Here is a 12,301-nt window from a genome sequence, read left to right on the forward strand (position 1 = left end):
TTTCCTAAACAGCCATTTTCTTGCTGTAAGAATTCCAAGACTGTTAGATATGGTGGTTCACACACTGGGTTCTAGAACTTGAGAGACCGAGGCAGGCGGACTGTCCTAACTTTGACACCAGTCTGGGATAACACAGTCAGGCCGTGTCTCAAAAAATAAAACAACAGAAGAGCTACCCCGAGCGGATCCCACACGCGAACACCATCTTCTTCTCGCTCCGCAGTGTTTGCAGATGGACTGGTAAGGTGTGGCTTCGCACTGACCTCAGCAACCCAAAGCCAGTGTCTAGGAGACTTTAGATGAGGTGGCTGCCAAGGTTTCATACACAGCCCAGCAAAGGGGGCAGGAGCAAGGCCAGAGGCCACCCATGGGGACTTGCAGAACCAGACTGGAGCTTACCTGTCAGGGCTGTCAGAGGCGCATACAGAATCAATCAGCCCCACATCCAGTGTGCCCTGCAAAGGGACGGAGAGGAGATGGTGACAAAAGAACCAGAACAGCACATGACCTCACATGGATGACCTCACATCCCTACGTCACAGTCCAGGTGTCCCTGGACTAAAACTCCAAGTAAACACACCAAGGAAATAGGAAATGCCTTCTTTTCTTCTCTCTCTCTAAGAGACAGTCCCTCCCTTTAGTAGAGTTCTGGCAGTCTCTAGTCCACTCCTTAAAACACTATAAATTCTGGGGATGGAGAGATGGCTCAGCAGTTAAGAGTACTTCCAGAGGTCCGGAGTTCAATTCCCAGCAACCATCTATGATGAGACCTGATGCCCTCTTCTGGTGTATCTGAAGACAGCTACGGTGTACTCATATACATAAAATAAATAAATCCTAAAATAAAATACCATAAATTTATCAGGCAATCCTTCTCTTCTTACTCTTAAAACATTTTTACTGATGACTAGTCAACTTTCCAATACTGTAAATTTACTGATTTATGCTAATAATCCTTTATTAATTTAACAATTATTCTCCAAAGAGAAGTTTGATTTTAAAGCTTTCCGGGAGCTGGGGAGGGAAACTAGCTCAGTAGTTAGTGACTACAAGAGTATACCACTCTTGTAGGGGACCTGGATTTATTTCCCAGCATGCACACTAGGTGGCTGACAATGTCCTGGAACCCCGGCTCCAAGGGAACCTGATGCCCTCTTGTGTTCTATGAGGGTAACACATACCCACATATCAAACCTAAACACAATTACAAATAAAAACAAAGCTTTTCAAAAAAGTAAATTGTGGGCTGGAGAGATGGCTCAGTGGTTAAGAGCACTGACTGCTCTTCCAGAGGTCCTGAGTTCAATACCCAGCAACCACATGTTGGCTCATGACCATCTGTAATGGGATCTGATGCCCTCTTCTGGTGAATCTGAAGACAGCTACAGTGTGCTCATATAAATAAAATCAATAAGAATAAAATAATTGTATGTATATCTTGCATAGTTAAAAACACATCTTAAATATTTTTTAAAAATTCATATATATAGTGTTTAAAGTTTTTTTTCTTTAAGGGCTGGATGCTCCGATGCCCTCTTCTGGTGTGTCTAAAGACAGCGACAGTGTACTCAAATAAAATAAATAAATCTTGAAAAAAAATTTCTTTAAAAAGACACAATGTTTCCTAACAAGGCAATAAAAGTTGATTTAAAACAAAAAGGGGGTGGATAACTTCCTGTGTGTCCAGAATACACACACATAAAGAAAACATTATTCACAATTCATGTGATTCTTCAAAATGTAAGTTTTCAGGTATAATCATAAAAATTATGATTATCTTTTAAAAAAGATTTTAGGTAGAAGAGGTGAAATGTAGCAGAACTCATGTGCAATTTGATTTTTCTATAAAAGATTTTAAGCAGAATTTAAGACTCTGGACACCGCCCCCCCCCCCCCCCCACTCACCACAGCGTTCTGGGGGTTCGCCTGCTCATCGTGCATTTCCCTGATCTCCTGGTCTGTGGACGAGTGGACCTGACTCAGCACGCTGAACCACTGGCTGTGGAGAGAGGGGGCAAGGGTCACAGGTGGCCGAGCTCGGAGTGAGTGGCCAAACCACGCTCTCCATGTCTCCTGTCCACGGCACCGCCGCCGCCTCTGAGCCGCTTTGCTGCTAATGCGCCAGTTTCTCACAGGCAAGTTGGGGTGCATATTATCGTAAGCAACATTAAACACACACACACACACACATACACACACACACACACACACACACGAATGCACACATGCAAGCACACACGTGAAAACAGCCCAACCACCTTTAGCAGGATGCACAGTCACATTGAGTACCCACCCCGGCCGGTTCTCAGACATCACTAAGTACTCCCGAGAAGACACCACTCAAGGAGAGAAAGTCGGCACCGGAGGAGTGAGTGACCCAGTCAGACCCAGTGCTTGACGTCTGTCTTTCCTCTCAGGGCACACTGGGGTTTCTGGCCAGGACCCCCACACAAGTGAATAAAACCACAAGGGAGGTGGAAATCAAAACAGGTGTCTAAATCAAAAGCAGAGAGTTATTGTGATCAAAATTCTCCCATTTTCATTTCAACCGGGTTTTCTCACTTCCAGAGCATCATGATGAGAAAGACAGAGCAAAGGAGAACCAAAGTCCTGCAAGAAGCACCTGAGATGGACAGAAAGAAAATAACCTGGAACATATATATTCACATCCATGAATGCATGCATGCATACATACAGTAATACATACATATAGTAATACAGCCATACAGTGCTGATTACAAAAATACACCAGGGAGCAGAGAAGCCAAGGTACCCCTTTCCTTCTTACATCTTAAAGAGCGAACTCTTCTAATAAGTAAAGACCCACTACGCAGTGGAATATTCAAGTGAAAAGCTGACATCCCCACATAAAACTAGGTGTATAAATTACTTTCAGCAAAAAGTTAACCTCTTTCCTAAGATTCTTGATGGAGCAAAGGCCTGCAAACACTCAATCCTGCGGACTCGGGAGAAAACAGAGCAGGAGACTTTCTCATCTGTCTTCGGTCATCCTTAGTCAACCAGAGGGCACCTGGCAGTCATGACATTCAAAAAATGTCCCCTAAACCAGGCACTGCAACATAACCCAATTCAAGATGTCTGCCACGCAAATCACATACGTGCACATGCACACAAACACAAGAGCAAAACTGTCTGGCCTTTCATTTCTACTGATACTCCTACAATTTACACATTTCTCCTGAATCTTGTATGATTTTAAATCTATATAGGGATTCTTCTTTTCAATGTGTTCCACTGGTCAGGGGAAATCAGTTTTGGCTGAAAACCTTCCCCTAAGTTAAATTTAGCAGGCGCATTATGGCACAAGACAGACGGAGCAGCTGCCGGACGCCTGGCCCGTAATTCAGCTGAGAAGTCGAGGGCAGTCTCTGGACCACAGAAAGTCACATGTGGTCTCTAGGAGTCCCAGACAGAATGTCGGGGCTGTAATTTCAGGTCTGCTTGCTTTCCCAGTTTGTGCTATAATTTCTGAGTCCAGCCAGGGCTTCGGTCTGTTCCCATGGGAAGAATTACTTTCTGGTGTTTTGACCTTTCCTGTTGCCGCTGTGCTGTTAAATCAACTTAAAAAGCCCTGGAATAGCAGGCAGGAGGGAGTAAGCCTTGAGTCTGAGGAATCAACAGAAATCTCTGACAACTTCTGGGCAGGACACTCAATAGCAGAGGCTACTTGCTATCATCCTCATAGATTACCACCTAGTACCGCCCAGGGCAGGTAGCGACTGCCACCTTCAGAGCCCTGGAGTCAGTCCCACCACAGGCCAAGAGTGGACAGGACACTCCACTGCGTCCTAGACTCTACATGGCCCTGTGATGCGTGTCACTGAAGAGCAAATGCCATTCTCCCCTAGCTTTGTCTCCTCCCTATGTTCAAAGTTCCTATATAAGCTCAAGGTCCAAAGACAGGCGGCTCGCCCCGGCCACCTGTGACGCCAGGCGGCTCGCCCCAGCCACCTGTGACGCCAGGCGGCTCGCCCCGGCCACTAGCGACGCACGGGCCACTAGCGACACCAGGCGGCTCACCCCAGCAGAGAGTGATGAGTGACGTCACAGCCAGAGACTGGAACCTCTTGGGGAAGAAATGCGGGGGAACTGTGTGTCCACACAACAGGATTGAGCCTACAGACTATTCCTGTGTCCCCCTTTCTCTGTCACTTGGTCTACACAGTATAAATAATGGCACCTACCCCACAGGACTGACTGGGAACCAAACGAGTTAATTCTACCTGCAATATGGCGGCTAATGGTAGCTAACAGCTCATCCACTGAGTCCTCCAAGGCAGAGACTTTCAGGTCCCCTGCACGTTGCAGCTCTATCATTCACTAAGCAGAGGATGCAGAGGATGGCTAAGGCGATGGGCCGTTCCTTATGTCTCTGTGATAATTCTTTACTTCTGTAGCTCAGCGACAAACCACACATCTCCTATGCCTCTTTAACCGTCCTGATAGAAAACTTAATGCAATGGAAAACTTAAAACCCCTTCAAAGGCAACAGAATAAACAGTGTCCATGTGGGGCTCATGACTGAACTCAACTGGGGGCGGGGGGGGGGGGTATGGTGAGGCGGCAGCTTGTCCCCAGACCTCACCTGGCATCCTCGGGGGATTCCGCGATGAGATGGAAAGTCCTGTCGGCCATAATGATGTCGATCCCATTCTCCTTGCTTGTGTTGTCTACGATCTCCCTGCAAGACACAAAGGCAGAATGGGAACCAAGGATGAAAAACCCTTAGGGGTAGCCCGGAAAGACACTTTACCAAATGGCATAGTGGGAAGTGTTCCTTTAGAAATTATAAAACCACGCCTCACCCCTCCCCCTCCAAGTTATAAGAGATTTCTTCTGAGATTCCTGGGAGGTACCTGAGGCTGAACATAGTAATAAATGTCACATCAAGTACACTGTGGGGTTCCCCATACAGTGTAGAGTATGCCTGGCTCCGAACGCCTGAGACCAAGGGTTTTATCTTCGGAACAGAACCTAAGTCTAAACATGGGATGTCTCTATTTCTCTTGCACACATAGCCTGATGGCATCCGCTTTATGTGAAGCAGAAGGCACACTATGGGCTGCGCTCCAGCCTTCTGAATGCAGTTCTATACACTGATTCCCACATGCCTGGATTTTGACTGTAACTGGTCATGTGAGGTCGGAGTGGAATTTTCCACTTAAGCATCACAGCAGCATTCTGAGTCTGGAGTGTTCTGGATTTGGGATTTTCACATTGGGGCATACCACCCGTACACGCACCTGAACTATAAAGCTAACTTTGCAAGTCAGATGCAGCAAGGGTAATCAACAACAGAGTAACTATAATTCCCTCCAAACAAAGGTAGGTGGCCATTCTCTCTATTTTCTTCCTCTACATATGAATTTTTCTAATCAGTGTCTACTGGCCACACGTAACTGAAATCATAAACACCAATGAAATGCAGGGCTGCTCTTCAGAGGATTAAACTGCATTGTCGGCAGCCTTTATTAGCGACCTCCAGGGGGCGCCAGACTCCTCTGCAGTGGCATTGGGGATGAGTGGGGAAGTTCCCAGGTGCCAGGGTGGGTTGGGGTGGGGTAGGGTGGGGGTCCCTGGCGACTCTACACAGGTCTCTTAGCATAGTGGACACCCAACGTCAGACTCAGCTCAAAGCCCAGAAAAGCCTTCCTCTGCCCTCTGCCTGAGGCACAATGGGAGGAAACCCAGGAGGCAGCCTGGTAGGTGTGAGCTGGTTCCCTGGTTTGTCTCAGCAACTGGGGCTGAGGATGCCACTCCCTAGCTCCTGGGTCGGATGTGTGACAAAGTAGGCACTTACAGGAAGGACTCTGCAGAAGGGATTAGCTATGACGCTCCACTATTGTGAACAGACTAAAGCTCTTGGGGCTGAAAACTGTTGTTTTTCTTTTCCTTCATTTCTCTACTCCAGCCCTTACCCCGCCCCCACCCCTTCAATGCTGGGATTGAATCCAAGCCCGGTGCATGCTGGACAAGCGCTCTACCACTGAGCTACACCACATCTGTTTTTTTTTTTTTTAATTGAGATAAGGTCTCTTTAGACAGCCAAGCTGGCCTCAAACTAGCAAGTCTCCCGCCTCCACCTTCAGAGTGAGGTCTAGACACATGGGTGATGCAGGAAGATGTGTTTTCTTAATCTTGGACTTCTTAGCATTTAGACCACAGGCAACATCAGTTTGGTTCATTAAAAATTAACCAGTTGTGGGTATTTGTTAAGCAGAACAAACTGACTGAGAAAGAAGCTTCTCATCACAGGTTGAGACCTGGCTGGCACCAGGCACACCCTCCCCATCACTGCCCCCACTACAGGCTCCAGAGCCAGGGCAGACTTTGGTGTCCGTCTGATCTCCCCTAGACACTCCCTAATTAATATCAGAGACACAGTGGTTGGGACAGGTTCACTAAATTGGGGTTAAACACAAGACACCAGGATTGGACCAGAGCTGGCCAAGCACTTGATGTCAGAACGATCTTGAAGATCTGCCTGCCTGCTTTGATATCGGAAGCAGTGAATTTATTCACAGCAAAGTATTTCTTTTATATCAACACAACTGAAATTCTAACAGGCTAGAAAGAATAAATATGGCGTGACCATCTTGCTGGACTCACTGAACAGAGCTAAATGTATCCTGGGCTGGAGGTGCAGCTCAGCAGGCAGGCAAGGGCTCTGCCGCTCTTCCAGGAACAGACTTTGATTGCTATCGCCCAGTCAGGGAGCTCAGAGGCCAGTACGCCTAGAGTCAGGGAGACCTGAGACCCTCTTCTGGCCTTTGTGATTGTAATGCAAAACCCCATAAGACCAGGGGACAGAGGAATGAGCTACCACTGAGCTATACCACATCTGTATTTTCTTTTAATTGAGATAAGGTTTCTTTAGACAGCCATGCTGGCCTCAAACTAGCAAGTCTCCTGCCTCCACCTTCTTCAGAGTGAGGACTAGACACATGGATGATGCGGGTGTGACACAAAGGTGGGGGGGAGAGTCGACTCCACAGTTGCCCTGATTTCCACATGTGCCATGCCTGGCACACGCAGTCACATACATGGTGCTTTGATATCGGAAATAGTGAATTTACACACCGATAGTAAAACCTGAGGGAAAAGGGAGTAGCCTGTGATGCCCCCTTTGCACAGAGGGAGGGGGCGACCCAGTGGGTCTCTCGATGGATGCCATCCTAGTTCCTCCTCTACTGATGGGAGAAACACCACGGCCAAAAACAACCCAGGGTGGAAAGAGTTATCTGTTACGTGTCCAGATCACAGGCCACCCCTGGGAGAAGCCGGGGCAGGAACTGGAGCAGTGGCCATGGAGGGATGGGGGTTACGGCATGGTTAGCCTGCGTTCTTATGTCAGCCAGGACTACCTGCTCAGGGATAGCACTCCTCACAGTGGTCTAGCCTCTTACACATCAATCATAAATCAGGAAAAAGTCCCCATATGGAGTGGCCTGCTGGCCAGTCTACTAATCAAGGCATTGTCTCAGCTGAAGTTGCCTCTTCCCAAATGACCCTGGCTTGTGTCAAGTTGCTAAAACCCAACCAGCACAGATCCTTGTAGGCAGAAGAATGGCCCCCAGGAATACCGGCTCTTTCCCTCTCAGAACTCAGACCCTCCATGTATGTAAAGGAAGCTTCAGACTCTATGACCAGCCTCACAGCTCTGAACCTCAAAATCCCAGAAATGCTCAGAAACACAGGCAGGGCCCAAGGGGGCGTAATACGCTCCTCTGTAGTGAAGAGGGTGGTGATGCTGACGGGGTTTCAGTTCAGGACTTCCCCAAATGCTGACTAAGAAGTAATAAAGCCAGGGCCTTCTGTTGAGAGAGCCTCAATCTAAAGAGAGCACAGAGCACCCTGTCACCCCAGAAAATGAGCTCTCAGAGACGGCTGCGAGTACAGGAAACAGATCAGGGATTACGTGGCGTGCCAACTTCTGCCGGTTCAGATGCGGGGCTACTGTGGGACTCCAGCAGAGCGGCAGGGGCTAGGACCCACTAACCCTGTTAAACCCAAACCTGCACAGAGATACTTGGAAAAACAAAAACAATGAAGTGGTCAGTGCTCGATGATTCAGAGGAACCCACTGATTTCCTGGACTCTGACTGGGGCGCGGAGGGAAAAGGCAAGGGCTTAGCTTGACAATACTATACAAAGAGGTACCTCGGGGTCACCACTAGCAGTAAACATAGGAAATGTTTCCTTTATAGAAACACGTTAGGAAACAAAAGAGTCCAACATCAGACTCAACGTGCTCAGAAGAATCACTCCTGAACTGAACACTGAAGTTTTATCAAAATTCCTTCAATATAAATATTTATGACATTCGTACTGTACTAGTTATTACGAGGAATCTATAGGTAATTTATCATATAGGGGAAGAAGGAGGCTATATACAAACACTGTGCCATTTTACATACAGCCCAGGTATCTACATATAGATCTGGGCACTCCTGAGGTGGGGTGGGGAGGAGGGAAAGACATGCTATAAACAATAGCCTACAGTGACTGGAGCAAGCTTCTTATAACCCCCAATGAATTCATATTTACTCAGCACTCAGACATCAACTAAGAAACACTGTCAGGGAGAAAAGGGACGCCATTCCATCTCTCTCGAGGAACAAGGACTAAGTCACTTAGGCAGCAGGATGGGAGGATCAGGCTCAGCCGAGCGACCAAGTGTAGCCAGCGAGGCCGAGAAACCTGGTGAGAGCCTGACTCTGGGCTGCACATGAATGGCGGGAATCCGTGAGCCAGAAGACGGTGATCTTAAACCAAGCAGACGGCCATGCCCGACCCGCGGGCAGGGCCCCGTGTGGCCCAGTTGTACCAAAAAGAGGATACAGCTCTGTGGGGTTTGTGTTTTGCTCTGCTTTGTTTTTTGGGTTTCCTTTTCTTTTGCTGTGCAGCTCTCGAGTGTGCATCTTTTGACAGTGTTGTGCTGCGGTGTCAAAGGGTTGGGCACAGACCTTACTGGATTCTGACTAAAAGAAGCCACATAAGCAACAAAACCAACAGGCCAGTCTCCGCCGCACGGATGAGGCAACTGTGGGAAACTTGGCAGGAATCTACTATGTTAGGAGGTGGCACTCTCAATCTGATGCGCACGTCCTCCAAAGAGTCGCTAAGAGTGAACTAACATATTACAAGAAATGACACCGGCGACTTGCTTCAGCAAAATGACCTCGGTCAGAGAACAGGTCGGTGGCTGCCCTGCATGGGCGGAGAGTGAAGCAAGGCAAGGTGTGAGTTGTGTTTTCCTCTAGTCTTGCACTGACCATTTTTGTGTGTCAAGCTGACACAAGCTAGAGTCATCAGAGGAAGGAGCCTTGATTTAGGAAACACCTCCATGAGATCCAGCTGTGAGGCATTTTCTCAATAAATGACCAATGGGGGAAGGCCCAGGCCAAGGTGGGAGATGCCAGCCCTGGGCTGGTGTCCTGGGCTCTATAAAAAGGTGGGCCGAGCAAGCTAGTAAGCAGCACCCCTCGGTGGCCTCTACTGGTCTCAGGTTCCTGCCCTGCCTGAGTTCCTGTCCTGACTTCCTCCAGTGATGGATCTGGAAGGATAAGCCAAATAAATCCCTTTCCTCCCCGCTTTGCTTTTTGGTCATGGTGTTCTGTTGCACCAATAGAAACCCTGACTAAGAACGTGTGTAAGGGGGCTGGAGAGATGGCTCAGCGGTTAGGAGCACTGACTGCTCTTCCGAAGGTCCTGAGTTCAAATCCCAGCAACCACATGGTGGCTCACAAACATCTGGAATGAGATCTGGCGTCCTCTTCTGGTGTGTCTAAAGGCAGCTACAATATTTACATGTACTACTAAATAAATAACATTCTTAAAAAAAAAAAAAAAGAACGTGTGTAAGTAGCAAAGAAGAAGGGACAGCATGCTGTCCCTTGGTGTCTGAGGAGGGGACCTGCCCCAGACACTACCCACACAGCTGCTACAGTTCCTCACACCTGTATGTAACCCAGGCATTCCCCATATGCTGCTATACCTAGTGCACAGCAATACCCGCTGCTGTACCACACTGTGTCAGCAACAACCAGGGGCAAGCCTGTGTCTATGTATTCAGGCCCGACACCCATCTGAGTGATTTTATTGAATCCGGCAAGTGTGGAAACTTTGGCTTTGGAGGGCCACCTGCGTGCTGCTTCTGTCTGACAAAACCCCCGCCTCTCTTTCTCTTCCTCGAACTCTTCTGCCTCTCTTAGAGGAGGACAGCACGTGTGGCCTCAGCCTCATCTGTGGGATGACTAAACGGCCACTGCGCACAGGGCCCAGAGCGGACAGTGGCCTGAGGGCTGAGGCGTGCTGTGAACACCACAGACCCAAGCTGCCCCAAATGTAACCTTGTTCCTACTGAACCCCCCGAGGACAACCTAAAGGGACCCCAAAAGGTCCGTTCTTTGCTAGTGGTCCTGAAATCAAACACAAATGTCTTGCCACTTCCTCTCCACATTCCCATGAGTAATTTCCCTAAGTTGCTGGTGCTAGCTCGTGGAGCACAATCTTCCATTGTTAAGGCGGGGACTTTGGGGGTTAATTTCATCTCTCAAAGCTCATTCTGCCACTTTCCAAATATTTGCGGTTTCCTGGTTCTCAGCTGCACCTACAGGTTATTCTTAAACAATCGGATTTTTATGCTCAGTACCTAGTGCACTGAGAAAAACAGCTGCCCCCGCCCCCAGCAGCTTTCTAAAGACATTACCTTTTAACAAAAACAGTAGTCCCTTGACAGCCCAGAGCCTTGCTTCTAAAAGGGATTGCTGGCAGGAGAGGCTGTGTGGGCGCAAGGCCCAGCTCTGTTCTTCCAGTGTGGGGGAATCTTGGCCGAGAGGTCAGTGTGTACATTACAGCTAGAAGCTGGGGAGTCAGTCCAAACCTCGCCTGTCGATTGGCTCCCCATTCAGTTGTCGGACTGACAGCAGCCAGGCTGAGGAAGAACTAGAAGGGGCTGGTCGCCCCACAAGAGCGCTTCAACCAGTTACCCCACAGTCATGTCTGGCCTCGCTTCCCCAGCTTATTGAGACAGGCTCTTATCATACAGGTCAAGCTGCCCCTGAAGTCTCTCTCTAGTAGTCCAGGCTAACCTCAAACTTAACTTTCCTACCCAAGCCTTCCAGAGCTGAGTTTAGGTGTGCATTACATCATACCGTGCTTTGTCAAGACAACATTCTCTGAGGACGCGGCGTTACATTTTCAGTGGGTGTACGTTCAAGGGCCTATCTACCATGTGGGAATCAACATCTGCACGTACTTGCAACCACATATAAATAAACACATAAATAAGTAAATAAAGTGAATTATTCCAAATATCCAACAACTGAATCTTGTTTTCCGCTTCTTTCACAATCTGACCTAGTAAAGTGACTTGTCAAGGCTGTCTGAGTGCCTCTACCAGTCTACTGCTGCGGAGAACTCACGGGCTCGCCAGACAGTCAAGTCTGTTAAGTAATTGCTATGCAAGCCCACGACCTAGGTTCAAGCCTCAGAACCCACTTAAAAAAATCCGAGTGTGAACGGAAGGGGGTGTGCAGACCAAACCCGACTGTACCAACACACGTGGCACTGGGGCCTCACCTGCACTGAGGCCTCCTCACCTGCACGCACTATCCACATACACCCTTCTCCTTACAGTGCATCTAGTAATCTGCTGGTAAGTCAGGACACTCCTGCCTATCCTGAACCACAAGCATACCTACTCTAAACACTAGAATAAGTTTCTCCGTCCTTTAACTACCATCAACTGTGAAGAGTCTCTAGTCAATCACACTCCAGGCACAGCCAAGTAGCCAGGTAGAAGAGATTTAGAAGAGCCCACTGGGCCTGAAATAATTGTGAGTCCATGTTCCCTGTAAGCGAACACTTAGCAAGACTCTCCTATTCACCACCTATGCCTATATATAATTGGGCATGCATATGATTAAAAACCAATGCATTATGGGAAGGGACATATAGAGCAAAGGTTACATAACAAAAATCTAACCATCAAAACAGAGAACTGCCCGTACTCCACCCCTAAGTACAGCCTATTACTCCTTTATGTCCAATAAGAGACTCCCTCATGTGGCCTGCTCTACCTTGTGTACCTGCCTGTCAATTTCCCTTTTAATAGTGTCTCCTTTTCCTTGCTAGTTGGTAAGGAAAAATAAAAGCCAGCTGAGTGTGACCTAGCAACCCAACCCTGGGAGACAGAGGAGGAGGGTCCCTAGGGTGTACTGGCCAGACAGCCGCACTTCTCTGGCATTGAGCCCCAGTGTCAGACTGCCTCCACGAG

At 48.2% G+C, this 12,301-nt stretch overlaps 1 protein-coding gene across 3 annotated transcripts in view; it reads right to left on the reverse strand.

The window, feature by feature from the left end:
- Myo10 (myosin X) overlaps positions 1-12,301 on the reverse strand; it is a 207,179-nt gene that overhangs the window by 16,197 nt on the left and 178,681 nt on the right. For all 3 annotated transcript variants that reach the window (XM_052159434.1, XM_052159432.1, XM_052159433.1), the window contains 3 exons: positions 4,607-4,702; positions 1,906-1,999; positions 400-455 (listed from right to left, as the gene is read on the reverse strand). In XM_052159434.1, the coding sequence (XP_052015394.1) occupies positions 400-455; positions 1,906-1,999; positions 4,607-4,702 (246 nt within the window). The remainder of the gene's footprint in view (positions 1-399; positions 456-1,905; positions 2,000-4,606; positions 4,703-12,301) is intronic.

This window comes from Apodemus sylvaticus, chromosome 16, assembly GCF_947179515.1.
Source record: "Apodemus sylvaticus chromosome 16, mApoSyl1.1, whole genome shotgun sequence".
NCBI classification, from domain to species: Eukaryota; Metazoa; Chordata; class Mammalia; order Rodentia; family Muridae; genus Apodemus; species Apodemus sylvaticus.